Source organism: Benincasa hispida, chromosome 10, assembly GCF_027475165.1.
Source record: "Benincasa hispida cultivar pf3 chromosome 10, pf3_genome.v1.1, whole genome shotgun sequence".
Classification (NCBI taxonomy): domain Eukaryota; kingdom Viridiplantae; phylum Streptophyta; class Magnoliopsida; order Cucurbitales; family Cucurbitaceae; genus Benincasa; species Benincasa hispida.
Genome location: NC_143487.1, coordinates 41,472,668 through 41,494,686, shown reverse-complemented (window position 1 = coordinate 41,494,686; position 22,019 = coordinate 41,472,668). Strand labels below are relative to the sequence as shown.

General features: G+C 32.2%; 1 protein-coding gene across 2 annotated transcripts; it reads left to right on the top strand.

Moving 5' to 3' along the window:
- Nucleotides 1–16,239: 16,239 nt before the first annotated feature.
- Nucleotides 16,240–21,076, top strand: LOC120087780 (cellulose synthase-like protein D3). 2 transcript variants are annotated; one of them, XM_039044675.2, is made up of 4 exons: nt 16,240–16,743; nt 17,233–18,141; nt 18,249–19,059; nt 19,151–21,076. In XM_039044675.2, exons 2-4 carry the CDS (start codon nt 17,273–17,275, stop codon nt 20,909–20,911), a joined length of 3,441 nt encoding a protein of 1,146 aa, XP_038900603.1. In that variant the 5' UTR covers nt 16,240–16,743; nt 17,233–17,272; the 3' UTR covers nt 20,912–21,076. The 2 variants fall into 2 exon arrangements, with proteins under 2 accessions (XP_038900603.1, XP_038900604.1); XM_039044676.2 differs by having other exon boundaries at nt 16,339–16,521.
- The last annotated feature ends 943 nt before the right edge of the window (nt 21,077–22,019 follow it).

Here is a 22,019-nt window from a genome sequence, read left to right as displayed (position 1 = left end):
AGCAGTTTGGCTCAGTAAGTTCTCATGTGATTTGGAAGTTGTTCCAAATATGGAGTTGCCCATCACCTTATATTGTGACAATATGGAGTTGCCCATCACATTAATTCTCTGTCTGATGCGTTGAATATTTGTCACCTAAAAGTTGAGTGTACTTGCTACAGTGGGTCGTTAACGGCTTGTCAACTTAATTCGGAATTGATCGTCATTAGCTTTTTGTCCCATTGTGATTTATTAAGCTTTCACCCAGATGCGCCCACCTTCTTGCGTTCGGCTCTATACGGCTATCTTCTCGAGCAGATTTTCGAACGCAAACGATCGCATAGCCTTGCGGTCGCAATCTCTTATGCATTCAGATGTTAATTTCTTCGGATCGCATTTTCGCCTTGCGTCAACTCATTTTCTGCACGAAAATACATAATTAGTTGTTTTAATGCGATGGACGTATGCGATCACAATATTGTGAATTTAATGCTTTTGGACGTAATTTTGTATATTTTTACCAACGCAATCCTACATGGTTTTATAACTTTGCGCTGTACTAATGTGTATTTCCACCCGTTATAATGTTTTATATGAGAAATATGAAACTGATGCACTGATATGGTTTTTTGAGTTTTGGCTTTTTAATTCTCTTTAATTTCTCATTTAAATTTGTAATTGGCTTTTGTTTGATAAGTCTTTATGTGTTAGCAAGAGTCTGTAATTTATTTGAAGTCATTAGAGTTGGAATTAAGATATAATTGAAGAAACTAGTGAAGGAGGCCAAGCTGTTATTCCAGTTTTTCCAACTTCTGCTCAAAATTGTTGTTGAGGTTCAGTTGCTACAAATGCTTGTGTACCTGCGAGAGCTAAACGATGCTACACGATGTGAAGAAAAGCTAGACGATCATATAGCAATAAGCGTTTGTGATGTTGAATGCAAGATGATTGTGTACCTGCGAGAGCTAAATGATGCGTTTAATTTGCTATGCGATAGCACTCAGCTGCCATTTAGCTTTGGCGTGGGAACTAAACGATACGTTGAATTTACTATACGATGGTACTACACGATCGTTTAGCTACGATGCGCACTAAGCGATGCGATGAAGTGCTACGCAATAGAGCTGAGTGATCGTTTAGATGCGGAGCTAAGCGATCGTGTAAACGAAATGCTAAATGACGTGATGATCTTTTATACGATGGAGCTAAGCGATTGTTTAGCTACGACGGATACTAAACGATGACATGAAACACTAGGCAATGGTGTTAAGCGATCGTTTAGTTCTATACAATAGAGCTAAGCGATGGAGTTAAACGATTGTGTAGTTCTATACGATAGAGTTAAGCAATCGTTTAGCTTTAGTAGACACTAAGCGATCGTGTAGTTCTATGCGATGGAGCTAAACGATCGTTTAGTTGCAGCAAACACTAAGTGATTGTGTACCCCTTCACAACAAAAAGCGATGGAGCTAGACAATTGCCTTCAGCGCTACACGATCGACTTTTGCAAGACTTTGAAGTTGGACCGAGAGTAGCCGGTTCGATCGATTTTCTCAAGATCCAATCCGGTTCAACCTAAAAGTGTTTATGGTTGGTTTGGTTCAGAATTTGATGGTCCGATTTAGACTCATCCAGTCTGGTCGATTTGGAGTGGTTCGAGCGATTCAAAGATGGTTTTGAAGCTGATTGTAATAACTAGGCTTCTATTTTTTTGTTTTTGCCAAAACTAAAACCATATCAGTCTGTGTTTAATTATTTATGCATTTGATGCATGTTATAATTAAATAAATCTTGTATGTGCATATAGTATGTCATTTAGATTTAAAATCCCACCATAAGAAGCATGTTACATGCATTGGAAATATGTTATAATTGTTATAATATATAGTATGCATGTTAGGGTTTCTTGTATTTAATATAAATCTTATATTAAATATTGAATGCCTCATGTATGTTATGGTTGTTTAGAATGTCTAAGGTTTTATAAGTTGTTATGAAATTGAGTTAGACATTTAAATCCATAAACAACAGTTGCATGCTCACGTAGGTTGACCACCTGTTTTAATTATTGAAACTTATAAAACCTAGGTTACAAACTTAACCGATATATAATCCTGTCTAAGGCTGGGGGTTCTTAAGTTGACGGTTTATGGAACACCTCCTACCTGGGAATTATGACCGAATTATTGAGCGTTGGTAACCAGGTTTATGAGCATAAGTGAGTGACGTGGGGTAATAAAATGGTTTATCACCTAGACATCATCCCTTGATTCAAGATTGCTACTGTGAGCTTTTCTTCTTCATCCCTTGTTTCAAGCTTGTTTTGAGTCCCACAACTTAATCTAGAGCATTAAGAGAATAGTGGAGAAGAGCTTGAGGTCTGTAACAAGATTTGGAGAAGATAGCAGCTGGAGAAGGAGCTTTGAAGAAGTTCTACAAGAGGTATGTCTTGAAACTTACTTGTTTTCTGCAAGAGCATACTTTATATTTTGCCAAAATTAGTGAATTAAAGTGCTTAGATGATCCTTGTGCTTCCGCCATTGCTGATACAATCCTACACATCTGACTAACGGCGTCTGAATGTCTCGGAGGTGGCAGGCGGCTGACTTAGGGTATCAATTTAATGCAAGTTGTGTCAACAAGTTGCTTGAAGTTGCCTATAAAAGGGGAAGTTAGCTGATGAAAAAGGAGTTAATGTTGGGTTTTATGTCCTAAAACTCATGGTTTGTAAACAATGGAACTTATTCTGAAAATTCGATATGGTGTTATTGAATAGACGTTTGCTTAATAGAAATTCAATAAACCTGAAAGTCCTTTGACTATTGGATGAGTATTTGAACTTTATGTAGAGACATAAAGGTGGATCAGGTTCGAGTAAATAGTCAAAATGATCTATAGTATATGAATAAGGTTGGGTACCTTATTCTGGTAACACTATAGGATGTGGCCTGCTCTGTAGTTGTTACAAAGAGTTGTAAAATACTACAAATGAAGTGGTCCTAATTCGTTCATGTTGGGACATGAGGAGTGGGGGAGTCCTTGTGCAAAAGGGTTTGTATAAGATTAGACCATAAAATTAGTCACTCTTACTTTATAATGTTGTTTACTGTTTAAGATTGACTATTTCAAAGTGATGACCTAGGTAACTTGATCTTAATCCTAAGCTAACTATGAACTCTTGTTTATTTGGAATTATTCTTAAACTTGCATAAGTGAGAGTTAGCTCAACATCGTCGACTCAAAAACCTTCCATTTCAGGGGTAAGACTGGATAGATAGTTGAGAACATAGAGTGCAAGACGGAATTCACTCTTACCCGCTTTTAGGGATAGTAGAGAGGTTGTTCCCTTAAGTGCTGATTCTGGGTCTTGAACAAGGGCCCCGCCCTCTCATTGGCCCAAGAGGGACTCGGTTTTGTTGATTGGATCACAAAACAATTGTTCATTAGGGGATCAGTGGGGACTTAAGGAATAAGAGGTAATTTCGAGGGTAAAACAGAGATTTGACCCAGCCGTTATTACAAACAATCTGTGAAGGATTAACTTACTAATCATGGTTATATCGAGTGGACATAATATATCTACAATGAGGGGAATTCAACTATGGGCTTTAGTGGAGTGACCCATTAGTTAATGAATGGGGGTTAGATCGGTCTATGAGTTTAGTCGATTAATCTCAATTCGTTGGAGCCCATAATCTGTAGGTCCACGAGGTCTCTTATTAGCTCGGAAATGGATTAGCTCTAGAATAGCGTGATAAGTTAATTTGAAACATTCAAATTAGAATCAAACAGAATTGGAGAATATATAATTAAATATATGAAGATGGATTTGTGTAAAAATTAATTTAATATTGGATATAAAATTAATTAGAATTATTTAAATTATTTAAATAATTATATATTGATTTTATTAGGAAATTAATTTATGAAATTAATTTGTAAAATTAATAAAATGTGATTTTAGAAATAAAATATGATTTTAAAATCAATTTTGGAATTTGGAAATAGAAAAACACAAAAAGGAAAAATTCGATTTTTCAACTCCATCTTCAACTAGCTCACAAAGAACCCATTATTTCAACCTTCAATTACTCCAAGTATGAGCTACATCCCATGCAGCAATTCTCTTTGCATGATAGTCTGCAATATATTAAAGAGATTGGAGTGAAGTTGAAATGATGGCAACTGAAAGAATTTTAGCTGAAAATTCATGAGAAGAAGGTGTTCTTCATTGGGTTGCTGCTGTGAGCATTCTCCAAGTTCCCTTTGATTCCAACTTAGTTTGAGTCCCACAAATCAATCTAGAGCACCTAGTAAGGAAGATTTTGTGGTGGTCTGCACAAAGATTTGGAGGAATTAGTAGCTGGAAATTGAGATTTCAACGGTTCTTCAAAGGTATGTCCTGAAACCCATTAAATTCTGTTTGAGCATGTTTTCTTTTCTACCAAAATTAATCAATTAGAGTGCTTATCGATTCTCGTCGCTTCCATTACATGCTGGTACCATCCCAACAGTTAGCTAGTCACAGAATTAAACATTTTAGATACTTAGACATTTCAGAGAGTTAGTTAGTACTTTAGTTCAATTCTGTCGCCTGCAAGAAGGAGATAGGAGGGAACCATTTTCACCGTTGATCAAGAGATGATGTTGGAGATGAAGCTCGAGAGGGAAGTCTTCATCACGTTCTTCACCAAGTTGGTTGAACAAGCATTAAAGTCGAGCCAAAGAGAACAAGAAATTAGACTATGTGGCTTGACTTCTTCTTTTTACATCTCATTTCCATTTCTCATTGCATTCTGTCAAACTAAAATTATTGTACAAACATTTGTTATCTTTAATTCAATCATTGATCATTCACCACTTATCCATCTATTTACATTTGCATATGTTCGTGTTTTCTAGTTTTCTGACTTAATGAATGTTTGAAATCCATGCTTAAATCATCATGATTAGTTGATTGAAGTTACTAAGTAGTTAAACCACTCGAGAGAGGCATTTAACTATAGAACGCATCGAATCAAAGCGCATAGTAGGTCTAGAGATAAAGTTACTTGTGTCTTTATTCTGTTTTTTGTAATCAATGCATGTACCCTAGAGATAGGAATATATGTGGCATTCACATTGAAAAATGTTGAACTAAATCTGAATCAAGAAACAGATACACCAACGCAACACAAACACTTAGTTTGCCATCTTCATCTGACTTTCACCATACTCACAAGCTTGATACTTATACTTGGGATCACGCATATCATTAGTACTTAGAACCATTCATCCATAATTTCTCATTTTTCCCTCTGAACTCCTACTTCTTCTTGTATGCATGCATTTAGGTTAGTGTACATAATCCACACTTAAGAAAATTTAGGAACCCCCGGTATTAGATTGAAAACAGAATCTGCATTAGACTACTCTAGAATCCCTCCATTCGGCCCTAGACTTATCAGGAAACCTAAGTTAGATTTATACTTGGATCTGATTTAGGAAAGCTTGTACGCGTTTCACAAAGTGTACTTACATCCACTCTGGCACATCGCCTACTTTTCTTATTTAGAGAGAAGTTAATCCATCATCCATCTCCATTCATCTTATCCACTCATTACCATTCTTCATCTTCACTCATAGCACTTTTAGACTCAAATCACGAGGCGAACAAGAGCTCTTCCAGGATTAGGATTATTGGTGACAAAAGTTCCTTAAGGAGGGTAGAGTGTAACAACCCAGATTTTCAGAAAAATTATATTTAATTGTCTTGCGTTATTATGTGAAGATTGAGATGAAATTGAGTTATTGTGTTCAAATAATTCTAATGTTAATTATATGACAAGAACTAATGGTGGTTTTAATTTAATTGAAGGGTTAGTTTTTATTTGAACATTTTTTTTGTATTGAAATTTATTTGAAGAAGATTTGGAAAAGACTTTGTTGATTATAAAATATTCTTTTTGGTTTTAATTTGAGTTTGGAATTTGAGAAGTAAGAGAGAATTATATATTTAGGAAAAGAAGGGGTTTTGAAGAAATTTAAAAAAGGGGTACATGAAGATATAATATATGTATTTGTTTAGGAAAAAGAATTAGAATTTTAAAAGATATATATATATATATATTACCTCTTGTTTCTTAAGTCCCCACTGATCCCCTAATGAACAATTGTTTTGTAAAAATTAGAGTTGCCTTAGGAAACATGCTAAAGAGAGAAAAAAAGAAGAAGAAGAATTAGATCTTCTTCTTTTAGTTTTGTTCGTCGGTTAGGAACCGTCCGCCGTCCTCATCTCCCAACTACCGCTTGTCATCGTCGCTCCTCTGGTCGATCGCGTAATCGTCATCTCTCCTCCGATCATTCACATTCGTTGTCCTCAACTCCCAGCCACCGTCAGTCATTGAAACGTTGTTGGAGTCGTCCAATCATGCTACTCCGTCGTTGTTCACCTGTTGCCGCCAGTTTTGCCTCATGTCATCCCTTAACTTGCAGTTTGGGGGCCAGTTCTTGGGTTTGAGGACAACAATTTTTGGGTTTGGTTCTTGATTACCCAAAAAAAATTTGGCTTAAAAATTCTTAACTTATCGTTTAGGGGTTCGATTGAAGTTTTGGAAGGTTTTGGGGTGTTATCCAATGAATATGGGATTGATTTCAACAAGATTTTGTTCGGTTGCTCGATTGAAGTTTTGGAGTGGTTTTGGAATAAACCACGTGTGGGGATTTGATTCAGAATGTGTGGGAACTAGAAGGGTTGGCTTGCTTGAATAAGTTTAGGCCTAAATTTAGGTAAGTGATTCATTACCGGTTCGCCCTTGAACCCCAAACTGATGTAGGATTGTGAATGCATTGTAGGCATGTTTCTGTTGTGATGGAATATTCTGCTATGGTTGATTGTTATACGATTGTTGAGATTGTTTAGGAAACTCATGAGTTATGCTACTATAATTATTATAATATGTTATGGCTTGTGATGATTTCGGACGATGTATATTGCATGTTGGATTGATGGTGACAGTTAGCACCCCTATCGGACTATATTCATCCCCTGAGTATGTTTCAGCATCCTTATGGGATCGCCACCCACGATTATGTTATTGTGTCTCTTTGGAGTCACTTCCTATAAGAGTGTGCCTTCAAATTCGTCCCTTAAGCTTATGTTTATGCCTATGTCGGGATGCATACCTTTGTCTTGATAGAGATACTAATCTATACACCTAGTGGGCCTAGTAGTAGGTCATTTACTGAGTATTTCTATACTCGTCATTTTTCTTTTTTTTTCTTTTTCTTTTCTTTCTTTAGGTAACAAAAAGGATAGGACGACGAATGACAAGAATCCATGATCGGGCCTTGGGACTTGACAATGCTTCCGCACATGTTTTTCTTACCTTTAAATTCTTTGAATATTTCACTTGATTTTTTTTGTTTCTTTTTATTTAATATTTTTTAAATTAAAGCTAGGAGTACCTCGAACAAAGATTTTATTTTATTATATTATATTATTTATTTATTTAGATAGTTTTTATCATAAATATTTGTTTTGTTCTTTGGATTTAGTCAAATTCTGTAAAAAAAAATCCATTTTAAGATTTATGCTTACATATAGTAGCGATCCAATTCCAATTTTAGAAAGTCGAATGTTACACTAGTCATCAAAAAATACTAGTCATCACATCATTATATATGAAGTTAACAAAATCTTAATAGCAAGGACTAAAGTAAATACTTTTTAAAAGTTCATGGATTAGAACAGTTATTTTTTGAAAATTTATAGACCAAAATAGAATAAGATTGAAAATTCAGACATCAAAATAAAATTTAAACCCAAATAATATTTAAAAAGAGGAATTTATTATATTAAAGAAAAAAAACCGCCAAAGATTGTGGGAACTCGTAAAGCATGTTTTCACAACCAAACAGCTCGCATTCACATTCGACGCGTTTCCCTGACTTCACAATCCCATGATTTTCGCCTCTATTTCTTTATTTTTTTTTTTTCAAAAATAAATATTTTAATTACAACCTTTTTTTAATTTGTTTATTAGTCATCATGCTTCCCATTTACTTTTCTTTTTGTCCCTCTTTTTTTTTTTTCTTTTATTTTCTTTCCCTCGACAACATCAATTTCACCACATGCAATGCAACTCTATTCTACTATTATAATAATTTATCTTACTTTTTTTTCTAGTACAAAATAATAGTTTAAAAATTTTAAAAATAATAAAAAAAAAAAGAGAACATATAGATGTGCATTTAAAATAAATGCCCTAATAAATAAGCAAATAACATATCATAGTTTATTGATATGCTTAGGGTACAGCCAAACAAGAATACAAATCATCAAACTATAAGATCCGTTTAATAAAACGTCCTTAATCTAAAATTTGTGTAGATGATTTTGCATATCGATAATATTTTAAAGGTATTTGAGTTTGTGACAGAGACTCATATCCTCCGATGTAAAAGAGATAAACAGTTATTCAAAAATACTTTTTTTTTAGCTTTCATTCAATGTAACGTGAATATATATATATACATATATACATAATATATATATATATATATATATATATATATATAAATATTATTGGTAGACCTAAATTGCATCTTAAATTAATTAAATAAAAGATTATAAATATATATATATACACACAAAGAATGTGTTAAAGTAAATTAGGGTTTATTCCTAATCAATATGTATTTTTTTTCTTTCGTTGAATTTCTTCGTGTCTATTTATTTGCCTTTGTGTTGTATTCTGATTAAATTTATTATTTGATAAATAGAATATATGAAAATATTTCTATGAGAAATAATATTTTCTAGTACATCTAACATGAATTTCTTTGCATATATATTCTAGGCTTGTTTGAAATTGTATTTAAGATTGCTTTTACATGTTTGGTAAAACATACTATTCTTTTTTTAAAAAAAATTAATTTTCAATTTCTTCTTATATGCAAAATCACTAGGCATCTTTCTGAAAAATACTGTCTTAATGTCTAATTAATTGTTAAAAATTTCAATCATATACTTTTATGTTTCTTTTTCCACATCCATTCATTTTATATCATATAAAATCTTAACTGATAGAAAATTTTTATGAATAATTATTTTTCCTAAATTGTTATCCAATAATATAGATTACTTTTTTAGAATTAACTTATTATAAAATAAATATTAAATGTTAAATTGTTAATACATAAATAATTAAAATAATATGTTTGATTTAGTCATTGTAACTAAGTCCCAACAAATTTAGTTTCAACTTACCAAATGTGTGGTTACCTGCTTTTTAGGTTTAAATTTAAATTTTATCAAACATTAATTTCTTCTCTTAGATAACTGATTTTTTTAAAAAATATAGTTTGTCACTAAGCATTTTAAAAGTTACAATAATCTCAAAATGAGTCATATTAATTTTTTTAGTACTATAGAAAGGGAGAGTCATATCGAAACTGCAAGTATTAAAGACGTGTATGAAAAAAAAACAAACAAACAAATCAGTTCACAAATGCTTTAACGAATGTGACGAAAAAATCAACTTTGCAACCTTCATTACAAAATATGAATATGGATAGATAACCATTTTTTTGGGAAAGAGATAAACAAATTAGAAAGCAAGTTTAAGAAGAATTAATGTGACATTGACAATAGTATTCATTAAATTATGAGTCCAATCACCTAATTTCATATTCTCCATTTTTATATATGTAAAGAAATTTTTTTTAAAAAAAAGTACAAAAACGGCCAAGTAGTAATTTTTTATTGAGTGGCTCCATCGGATGCACAGAGATGGGTGCAGTTTAGGGAGTACTCAAATATTTTCCTTAAATTATAAAAGTGAGCCAAAAGGTCAAATTGAAATTTAAATATATAACACGATTTCTATCCTCTTTTGAATTTTGTTATGTATGTTTGAGGAGTGTTAACACTCAAATCAAGTTTTGAAAACTTAAAAATAAAATAAAATGTGTTTTTGTTTTTGAAATGTGGTTAAGAACTCAAATATTTACTTAAAAAGTATTGATATGGTAAAAACAATTTATGGTAAAACTGAATAAATTTTTTTTTCAAAATCAAATAGTTCTTAGTTAACTTGTTTTGTTTTTGTTTTTTTTTTTTTTAGAATTGGACTAAAATCTCAAATATTTTATTTAGGAAAGATGAAAACTATAATAAAAATGGTAAAAAAAATAACCATTTTTTGAGGGAAAAAATTAAATAGTTATCAAACTAAACGGAAACCGTTTCAAGAAGATTCATCCAAGACTAATGTTCTCGTTAATTCTAAGGAGGAGCCTAGTATTTCATTTTCCAAATTTGGGAAGGAATACGAATGGTTTATGCTGAGAGACTGCTTGAAGGAAAAACTTGAAGTACAATAGTTTTGGGTATAGAGGCGACAAGAATGACCTAAGCCTAGTAGGAAACCGGTGTAAATGACTTTTTCCTTCTACCAATCCCAGTTCGACTAACACGAGGCAATGTATATTGTTTTAATGGCACGAGCTTCTTCTTGTGATGACACTTTGGATCAAATCATTTGAACCAGGTCATTTCATCCCTGTAGTGTAATTCCGCTTCTTGCTCGAAAAAAACAAAAAAAACGGTTTTGATTTAATAGTTTACAAATGGATGAGATAGGAAGGCACTACACCAAGTATGCATTTTCATGTGGTTAGAAGTTTCATCAAACAATATGAGTGAACAAAACATAAAAAGCGTGAGTTTTCTAAAATCATAAAATTGCTTTTAAACCCTAATTTATAATTATGAAGGCACATAATTTTGAGAGAGAAAAAAAACTGAAATAGAACGAAATAACAACTTGAAGAATAGAGCTGGTTGCACAAAAAATAATTAAAGATGTCGAATAAGGATAAACATATAAGGAATATGGCACAAAATTAGTATCAGATATTGCTAATAGCATCTATCAATGATAGCTATATAGGTAAATGACTAAAAATCCCATATGCAATCCACCATTTCGTGCTTCTTCTTCCGGTTTTCTCAAATTAAAAGTTATCACTGATAGCATCTATCAATAATCACAACTGATAGTAGCTATTAGTGATTCACTGATAGCTTCTATCAGTTGCTATCGGTGGTAACTTTCAATTTGAGAAATATTAATATAACCTTGAATTAGTAACACTTGAAATACCTTTCAATTTGCTATCAGTTATTAATGGCTATCATTAATACACTTTGATCAATTGGAAACAAACTTGAAATATTAATACTTAAGGCTACCAGTGGATATTAATTATAGATTTTTATAAGTAGTTATCAACTTTGGAAAGGAAACTATCATCTTTAAAAAATTAACATTTAAAGTTATAAGTGATAGAAGTCTATCAATGAGAGGTCTATAAGTGACTATCCATGATATTTACCTAAGTCATATCACTACTATCATTAATATTATTCATTTTATTAATATATACCTAAGTCTTAATACTAATATACGGATATCATTGATAGTTGTGGTTATCATTGATAGCTTTTATCAATGGCTATCACCGATAGCTTTTAGCAGTGGCTATCAATGATAGGTTTTCATAAAATAGAATTGACTTTTTTATTATTGATATCATCAATATATGGATATTACCTAAGTTTTATCACAGATATTACTGATATCACTTATATCGTAGTTATCGGTGATAGCTTCTACTATTGATAACATGTTATTAGAGATAACTTCTGTCATTCCTTTTTACCATCAAATAACATGCTATCATTTATAGCTTCTATCACTAATAACATGTTATTAGTGATAACTTCTAGGCATTTCACTTACACTTTAGTTCGAGATTCAACTTTATTAATTAAATTCATTAAATTGGCTATCGATGATAGACTTTTATAAGTGGTTATTGACTGTGAGAAAAAATCATCAAAGATTAAGTTATCAATAAAGAAAATATTAGTGGTTATCACTGCTAGATTTTCATTAGTGACTATCAATTTTGAAATACTAATACCCAAAGCTATCAGTGGCTATTATTGAGAAACTTTTATCATGATTATCAATAATAGACTTCTACTGTTGATAACCTAAGTTCAATATCATCAATACTTGAATATGAATGATATCTATCTACGTTCTATCACTAATATCACTAATTATTGATATTACCAATACAAATATTATGATACACAAATACATAAATATTTCAACTTGTGCCTTCATTTTGGACCATCTATGCCATTTTTCCGTATTTATTACGGATAGATTTCATACTTTTAAAGTCCTATAAAAGGAAAAAAAAATGATTCCCTTGTTTGATAACTTTCTCATTTCTCACTTTTTGAGAAATAAATTTGTTTAATAACTATCATCATTTCTTATCTAAAACTTTTAAGAAATGTTTACAAAAATGGTGCATTTTTTAGGACTAAAAAAGTGGTTTCTTTCAAATCCGTTTTCATTTGCTATTTATATTTAACGTTTTATTATAATAATTAAACTTGATGATCAGTTTGTTGGTGTTAAGTCACTTATGAATCAAGTACTTTTAAATCTTGGGTTTGAAATCCAGTCTCGTAATTTTTTTTTTCTAATATTCTAGTAGAAAATGAGAAGAGGAGGGAGAGAGGGAAATGTTGGAGAGTGAGGAGATGGAAGCGAAATCTGAAGAAAGGAAATAACATAAAAATAATAGAAATAAATAAAATAAAAGGAAGACTAGAAAAAAGAAAATGAAGAAATAGGCATGTAACAATATAAGGAAGGACAAAATTCAAAAAAATTTAAAAAATTAAAAATTAACTGGTTAACAGTTCTATATTTATAAATATTTTAAAGAGATTGCTATATTTTTAGATTGTTTTTCTTTTATTACTCTATCTATCACAAGTATCCTAAAAATGATGGGAAAGAGAGGGAAAAGGGAAAAATAAAAGTGAGTTTTGAAAAATGTGCTTTTACTTTGAAATTTGGCTAAACTTAAAAATGTAACCCACTGAAATTCTAGTAAAAAATTGGAATACACTACAATCATAGCATTGGACCTATATTTTAAAAGTGTTCAAATGCTTTTATTTTTTAGACAAATTTACTAATTTTTATTCACAAAAGTTAATTACTAAAAAGCTTTTATGTGTATGATAATTTTTTCTAAAAAAAAATGGAATTAGAACTAAAGTGTTTCTAATTTAGACAATTTGAAACTAAAGACATGGACTCATTTTATAATATTTAGAGTTCACGACTTTCTTGAATATTTTCAATGGGATACAATTGCACTTCTAATATTTTATCAAATCTCATAAATTTCATATTGACAAGATATTTGAATAATCTATAGCTTCTGCTATATTCACGAAAACACATCCATAAGGTGTACTGAAAAATCATCATGGATACAAAATCTAATGGTTTGAACTCTTTTTCATTCTAAAAATATGCTTTTTCATTATTCTCTCAAATCACTTTTAAAAAATAGAAAATTTTATTTATATCATCATACATAAAAAGTTCAGATATTTTAAACGACTTCTCAACATTTTGTAAACAATAACTTCAACTAAAATCATGAAATTACTTAAATTTTGTAAACAATTTTTCTAAAATCATACATAATTATAGATTTTGTGTATTCCATAATATCTAGTCAAATAATAATTAAAAAATTCATAAAATAAACCATTCATCGAATCATTGTGGATGACACCTTTGAATTGTTTTTTTATGTGGTAATATTATCAAATGAAGTTTTTTTTTTAATCTGTACTTAATTTAGTTATTTCATAATTAAAAAAAACTATTTCAAATTAATAGTACTGCATCGACTAGAGTGTGGAACAAATATTTAGTTATACAATTCTTCATTCAAGATTTTTTAAATAAAAAATTGTGAATATTTATTTATATTGTATATAATGAGTGAGGGCATAAATGTAATTCTACATCTAAAATTTTTATCCTAACAACAGTTTTTTATCGTTAGGGATAAAAAAAAAAAAAAAAAAAAAAAAAGTTGAATTAAAAATGATTAAAATTTCGAAATCATAAACATTTTGGGGCTATATTTTCCATTCAAAATTCTCTTTAACCATTCTCATCTCATAATTCATTTTGCTTCTATTCCTATCTTTACTTCATTAAACAATATTTATACATACAACACCACCTATCTCTTTCCATAATTTTTTAATTTATTTCTTAATTTTTGTTTTAACTTTCCAAAATCTTATTTAACTTTTTCCCATTCTTACTCAATATTCATTAAACAATTCCTTCATTAATTTTAGTAATCATTTAGCTTCATTTGATAACGATTTAGATCTCGTTGGATAATTATTTGATTTTTAGTTTTTATTTTTGAAAATTAAACTAATTTCATCCACATTTTTTACAATAATTTGTATCATTCTTAAATACAATGGTTGAATTCTTAACCAAATTCCAAAGATAAAAATAACTTTTTGAAAGTTATTTTTTTTAGTTCTAGAAAATTGGCTTGGTTTTTTTAAACCATTGGTGAAAAATAGATAACAAAAGAAGAAATTTGGAGGTGGAAGTAGTATCCATAGGCTTAATTTTCAAAAATAAAAACAAAAAACAAAATGGTTACCAAATGGGATCTTAGTTTTTGAGTTTTTATTTTGAAAAATTAAACTTATAGATATTATTTCCACCTCCACATTTCTTCATTTGTTATCTACTTTTAATCAATAGATTAAAAAACTAAGTCAATTTTTTAGAACTAAAAAAATAGTTTTTAGAAATTTCTTTTTACTTTTAGAATTTGTCTAAAAATTTAACCATTGTACTTAAGAAGGATTCAAACCATTGTAAAAAAATTAAGCCTATTGAGAGAAAGTAGGCTTAATTTTTTTTTTTTTTTAAAAAAAAACAAAATAGTTATCATATGAGGTTTAAATTTTTTTTTTTCCTTTTGAAAAATAAATCTTTGAATACTACTTTCATTTAGGTCTCATCAGGTAACCATTTGGTTTTTTGTTTTTGTTTTTGTTTTTAAAAATTAAGTCTATTTCATCCACATTTTCTTATAATGATTTGCATCTTTCTTAATTACAATGGTAAAATTCTTAGCCAAATTCCAAAAATTGAAACCAACCTTTTGAGAGCTACTTATTTTAGTTCTCAAAATTTGGCTTGATTTTTCAAACCTGCAAAGTAGATAACAAAGGAACAAATTTGGAGGGAGAATTAATATCCTAGGCTTAATTTTCCAAAAAAAAAAAAAAAATAGTTACGAAACGAGGCATTATTTTATATTTTATTCTCTATATTTTATGACTATTTCAAAATCAGAAAAAAAAAAATTGAAAACGAAAAGAAGTAAGAACTATAATGTTTACATGGAAAACTATGAATAAAAAATTATAGAAAAATTGTATTGTATGTCAAATATATTTTAAGAAACCAAAACCATGACTTTTAACTTTTATGTAATTGCAGATGTAGTAATCACATAGAAATCAGATAGCAATCAAATTTTCAGGACAGAAGTTATTTGACATGTTTGTAAAAAAGGAAAACCCAAGGACAAACATTTAATTTTCATTTTTTTTAAATTAAAGTTGCAATTGCCCCCAAAATTATAAGATAATAAATACAATTTTCAAAAACTAAAAATTAAAATTAAATGGTTACCGTTTTAATTTTTTATTTTGGGAAATTTTCACAAATAGAAAAAATGTAAAACTATTTATAGAAATAACAAAAAAAAAAAAAAACTTATAGATACTTACAGACTTCTACCAACGTCTACATATCATTGATAAAGACTAGTATCTATAAAAAATAGAAACGAATAAAAATCTAAAATGATTAAATTTTGCTATTTTGAGTAAATAATTATCCTTATTTTTCTATTTATGAAAACTCTCTTTTTTTTTTCCTTATTCATTTCTTGTTTTCCTCCTGTTATTATTAATTTTTTAACTTCTCTCTCCTTCTAGTCTCTTGCCAGCACACCCCCCACCATAGTGGCTTCCAATTACATTTCCTTCCAAAATTTGGGCAACATTCCCATTTTTTAAATTTAATTAAATAGTGAAAATACCAATATGCCCTCCCATAAATTACACGTCACAAAAAGAAAATTTAACATTCAGATTTGGTAAAAAAGATATATTTTATTGAAAAAGGGAAAAGGGAAAAATGCAGTTTCCAAACATTAGGAATCTTTCCACACGGAAAATAATAATAATTATTAGTTTTATTTCCATTTTACCAAATCCAATCTACCTTCTCTCTGTTTCCTCTGTTTTCCGAGTCCGCGTAGTAAAAGTCCACTTTCGCTCTCCATTGACAGAGAAAGCTCCAAGACTTTTTCTTTTTCCTCATCCCCACCTTCGCTTCATCCTCTATTTTAATAATATAAAACCAAATCTCAAATGGGTCGAACCCCAATCAATCTCAAACCAGTCCGCCATAGCTGTTTCTTAATTGTAAAAAAAGAAAAAAAAAAAACAGAGCATCACACTCTGCCCACCTGAAGCTTCTTCTGATCTTCGGATTTCATGTTTTTGTATATAAAATTATTTGAGAATGGAATAATCCCAATGGTCAATTAATGCTGGTAATCTTTCCCACAACTCACGACTAAGTCCTGTTTTTCTTCTTTTTTTTTCCCCCCCTTCAATCATGGCCTATTAGTGCTCATAGTCCTCCTCACGATCAATCCCTATTCTCTTTTTCTCTCCTTTCTCATTTTCTTCTCCATTCTCAATGGCCCAACAACTTTCTTGTTTCAAGTTTTAGCTTGCTGCGAAGTGGGTTTCCTTTTGTTTTGGCTAAGGAGGTATGTTTATTAGAGATATTTCCTCTTCTTTCAGCTTCCAAAAAGAATGGTTTGAAGGGGGGTTTTGTATGCATGATTCTTAATGTTTTTCGCTTTCTTTTTAATTTTGATTATGTTTCTGCACTGCCCATTTGAAATTATTGTTCTTTCTTCTATTGTTTAGAGGATGCGGTATTGCTCTGTTCATTGACTCAGAACTCTGTTTTTCTTTGTAGAATGAATCCTTTGATTTTGGGAAAACTCTGTTTTTCTTATTCTGGAGAGGGCTTTGAGTGCATTGATGATCTTTAATTACTTTGCGTATCATTTAAGACTTTGACTTTTTGGTTGTAGGAAAAATGCAATAGATTGATAATTAGACTAAAAAGATATTAGAAATTTAGTAGTTTCATCCCTGAGGCTAATAAAACAATCCATCTCTGTTGATCCAAATAGTGTATTCTTATGAATCATGTCTAATAATACTGTTCTGTTTCTTTTGTTCTGCAGTTGTTGGGTATAACTTAAGAACTTTATATTGAGTTTGGTTATGGCATCGAAGTCGTTCAAACCGATCCGTTCGAATTTGTCAACAGCTTCTGATGCATCTGAAGCACAAAAGCCTCCACTTCCACCAACAGTGACGTTCGGACGAAGAACTTCGTCGGGTCGCTATATTAGCTACTCGAGAGATGATCTTGATAGTGAGCTTGGGAGTGGTGACTTCATGAACTATACAGTACACATTCCTCCAACACCTGATAATCAACCAATGGATCCTTCAATCTCACAGAAGGTTGAAGAGCAATACGTATCGAATTCCCTATTTACCGGTGGGTTCAACAGCGTGACACGAGCTCATTTGATGGACAAAGTGATTGAATCTGAAGCAACACATCCACAAATGGCTGGTACAAAAGGATCTAGATGTGCTATACCTGGTTGTGATGCAAAGGTTATGAGTGATGAACGTGGAAATGACATCCTCCCATGTGAATGTGATTTCAAGATATGTCGAGATTGCTATGTCGATGCAGTTAAAACGGGGGGTGGAATTTGCCCTGGTTGTAAAGAGCCGTATAAGAACACAGATCTAGATGAAATTGCTGTTGAACATGGAAGACCTCTTACACTTCCTCCACCAGCTACAATGTCAAAGATGGAGAGAAGATTGTCATTGATGAAGTCTACTAAATCTGCATTAATGAGAAGCCAAACTGGGGTTGGAGAATTTGATCACAATAGATGGCTGTTTGAAACTAGGGGAACTTATGGATATGGGAATGCTATTTGGCCGAAGGACGAGGGTTTTGAAAATGGGAATAGCGACGAAGTTGAGCCGATGGAATTCATGAATAAACCATGGCGACCGCTTACACGAAAACTGAAAATTCCTGCTGCTGTTTTGAGTCCATATAGGTATGTTCTCACTAACATTCTAACATTGTTATGTCACTGTTAACTTTTCATTTTGGATTTCTTCCCTTCCCAACTTATTCTAGAATAATAACATTGTTTTGAAACAGGCTTTTGATCGTGGTTCGGATGGTTGTTCTCGGGTTCTTCTTAGCTTGGAGAGTGAGTCATCCAAATACTGATGCATATTGGCTTTGGGCCATGTCAGTGGTTTGTGAAATTTGGTTTGCCTTTTCTTGGCTTCTTGATCAACTACCAAAGTTATGTCCTATAAATAGAGCTACTGATCTTAATGTGTTGAAGGAGAAATTTGAAACGCCGAGTCCGAGTAATCCTACTGGGAAATCTGATCTCCCAGGTATAGATATCTTCGTGTCCACTGCAGATCCTGAAAAAGAACCACCTCTTGTGACTGCAAACACTATCCTCTCCATTCTAGCTGCTGACTACCCAGTTGAAAAGCTTGCTTGCTATGTTTCTGATGATGGAGGTGCACTTTTAACTTTTGAAGCCATGGCTGAAGCTGCAAGCTTTGCTAATATTTGGGTTCCATTTTGCCGAAAGCATGGTATTGAACCCCGCAATCCTGAGTCGTATTTTAGTTTGAAAAGAGATCCATTCAAGAACAAAGTGAAGCCAGATTTTGTCAAGGATCGCAGACGTGTCAAGCGTGAGTACGATGAGTTCAAAGTTCGTATAAATGGACTTCCTGACTCGATTCGTCGCCGCTCGGATGCTTATCATGCAAGAGAGGAAATCAAAGCTATGAAGGTCCAAAGGCAGAACATTGGTGTTGATGAACCAATAGAGAGTGTGAAGATCACTAAAGCAACATGGATGGCTGATGGAACCCATTGGCCAGGGACTTGGTTACAACCATCGTCTGAGCACTCAAAAGGTGACCATGCTGGTATAATACAGGTATTGCTTAAAATAAACTCAGAGATATTGTTTTTTGGGATTTCAATTTCAATTTTTTTATGACATTATCTATCATATTTTGATAATGTAGGTGATGTTGAAGCCACCTAGTGACGAACCTCTTCACGGAACGGTTGAAGATGAGAAACTTATTGACCTTTCAGAGGTTGATATTCGTCTTCCTTTGCTTGTTTATGTTTCTCGAGAGAAACGACCAGGGTACGATCACAACAAGAAGGCAGGAGCAATGAATGCTCTTGTTCGAGCCTCAGCTATCATGTCCAATGGTCCCTTCATTCTCAACCTTGATTGTGACCACTATATCTATAACTCTCAGGCAATGAGAGAAGGAATGTGCTTCATGATGGATCGTGGAGGCGATCGCCTTTGCTACGTGCAGTTCCCTCAAAGATTTGAGGGGATTGATCCGTCTGATCGATATGCAAATCACAATACTGTGTTCTTTGATGTTAATATGCGAGCTCTCGATGGACTTCAAGGACCAGTTTATGTGGGAACAGGATGTCTGTTTAGGAGGGTTGCCCTTTATGGATTCGATCCACCTCGATCGAAAGAGCATCAGGCTGGTTTTTGTAGTTGTTGTTTCGGAGGGCAACGGAAGAAGCATACATCAGTTGCAAGCAGCCCTGAAGAGAGTAGAGCTTTAAGAATGGGTGATTCTGATGATGAGGAAATGAATCTATCTTTGTTCCCTAAAAGATTTGGGAACTCTACTTTCCTTATTGATTCAATCCCAGTTGCTGAGTATCAAGGGCGGCCGTTGGCAGATCATCCAGCCGTTAAAAATGGACGGCCACCGGGTGCTCTTACGATCCCTCGTGATCTCCTTGATGCTTCAACAGTAGCAGAGGCAATAAGTGTGATTTCTTGTTGGTATGAAGATAAAACGGAATGGGGTAATCGTGTCGGGTGGATTTATGGATCTGTTACGGAAGATGTGGTCACTGGATATAGGATGCATAATAGAGGATGGAAATCCGTTTACTGCGTAACGAAACGAGATGCTTTCCGCGGCACAGCTCCAATCAACCTCACTGATAGGCTTCACCAAGTGCTTCGATGGGCGACAGGATCAGTCGAGATTTTCTTCTCCCGCAACAATGCCTTCCTTGCTAGTCCAAGAATGAAAGTTTTACAAAGAATAGCATACTTAAACGTTGGAATCTACCCTTTCACTTCAATCTTCCTTATTGTCTACTGCTTTCTACCAGCACTTTCCCTCTTCTCTGGCCAGTTCATCGTCCAAACGCTTAACGTCACGTTTCTTACATACCTTCTAGTCATCACGCTCACATTGTGTATGCTTGCCGTGCTCGAGATTCGATGGTCCGGTATCGAATTAGAAGAGTGGTGGAGGAATGAGCAGTTCTGGTTGATTGGTGGTACAAGTGCTCATCTTGCTGCTGTTCTTCAAGGTCTACTAAAAGTTGTTGCTGGGATTGAAATTTCCTTTACCTTGACATCGAAATCCGCTGGTGATGACGTAGACGATGAGTTTGCTGATCTCTATGTTGTCAAATGGACATCTCTAATGATACCACCAATCACAATCATGATCACAAACTTAATCGCAATAGCAGTCGGGTTTAGCCGAACAATATATAGCGTTATACCACAATGGAGCCGGTTGATTGGAGGTGTTTTCTTCAGTTTTTGGGTACTGGCTCATCTCTACCCTTTTGCCAAAGGGTTGATGGGAAGAAGAGGGAGGACTCCGACCATTGTTTTTGTGTGGTCAGGCCTCATTGCTATCACCATTTCTCTTCTTTGGGTAGCCATTAGTCCTCCATCAGGAACTAATCAAATTGGAGGTTCTTTCACATTCCCTTGAACATCAATTCATTTCTTTTTGTTTTCTCACTCAAAATTCTTTTCTGTTCAATTCTTTCTTTTTTACTCATAAACTGTGTACTTAGATTAACTACACAATTTCTTTTGTAATTCCTTGAGAATTCACTATCAAATTTTATATATAGTCAACCTTCTTTTCCTTTCATTTCCAATTTTATCCTATTAACAGTTTGCAATTTTCATTATTTGATGAATTAACTTCTTTTACTAGCAGATTGCAGCTTGGCTCCTTTATTTTTTTGTTGTTTGTTTGGATTCTTTAAGGTTATGTTATATGAATGTTTAATGGCTTTTTGTGCCTTTTGGATGTTACTCTTGCAAATTAGGAACAAAATTAATAATGTCAAAAAAATTACATTTTAGGGTAGAGATGAAAATTATTGACAGATTTGGAGTATCGATTTCATGTACCAAGTACACAAGTTAATCAAATTCACATCACCCTGTTCTATGTTGTCGATTCTTTTGTGGAATTTGTGGATAACATCCACACTTCTCATGAAACTCATGAACGATGTCCATGATTTTTTCATACATAATTTTCGTGAAGAAGAGCGTACAAGTTGTGTACCATGTAACGTGTGTACATAATATACATTTGCACTTAAATCATGAATGTGGTACACGATTTACCATTCACATTTCAATAACGTACTTGAGGATAGGATACATGATTTGTGTATACCATGTTAACCCTATTTTTGTTAATTAATTATTTAAAGTACATTACTTTAAAAAAATAGTTTCAAATACATCTCTAAATTTTAGATTTTATATATAACCCAATACTATTTATAACATGAACAAAATGTTCACTGAATTACTTTTTAGATGATTTTTAGTGATGAACAGTCATTGGTCAAATATATGAATTGAAAAGTTAAAGCAAGATTAGCTCAACAATAGATCGGAGATTTCTATCCCTACAATGAATGTAACTAAAAATATACAAAAAGAAAAGATAAAATTTGTAATTGTTTGGATATATTTGAGAGAAAACAACATACACCAATTAAAATTTCCTCTTATTTTAAAAATATAAAGACATCCTATATGGAATATATAAATGCAAGAGACGTGTAAATCTT

What these genes read in the sequence shown, in the direction of transcription:
- LOC120087780 (XM_039044675.2), top strand. Translation starts at nt 17,273, where the DNA reads ATGGCATCGAAGTCGTTCAAACCGATCCGTTCGAATTTGTCAACAGCT. An exon ending in GCTGTTTTGAGTCCATATAG is followed by an intron (nt 18,142 to 18,248) that starts GTATGTTCTCAC and finishes GTTTTGAAACAG; the next exon opens with GCTTTTGATCGTGGTTCGGA. An exon ending in ACCATGCTGGTATAATACAG is followed by an intron (nt 19,060 to 19,150) that starts GTATTGCTTAAA and finishes TTGATAATGTAG; the next exon opens with GTGATGTTGAAGCCACCTAG.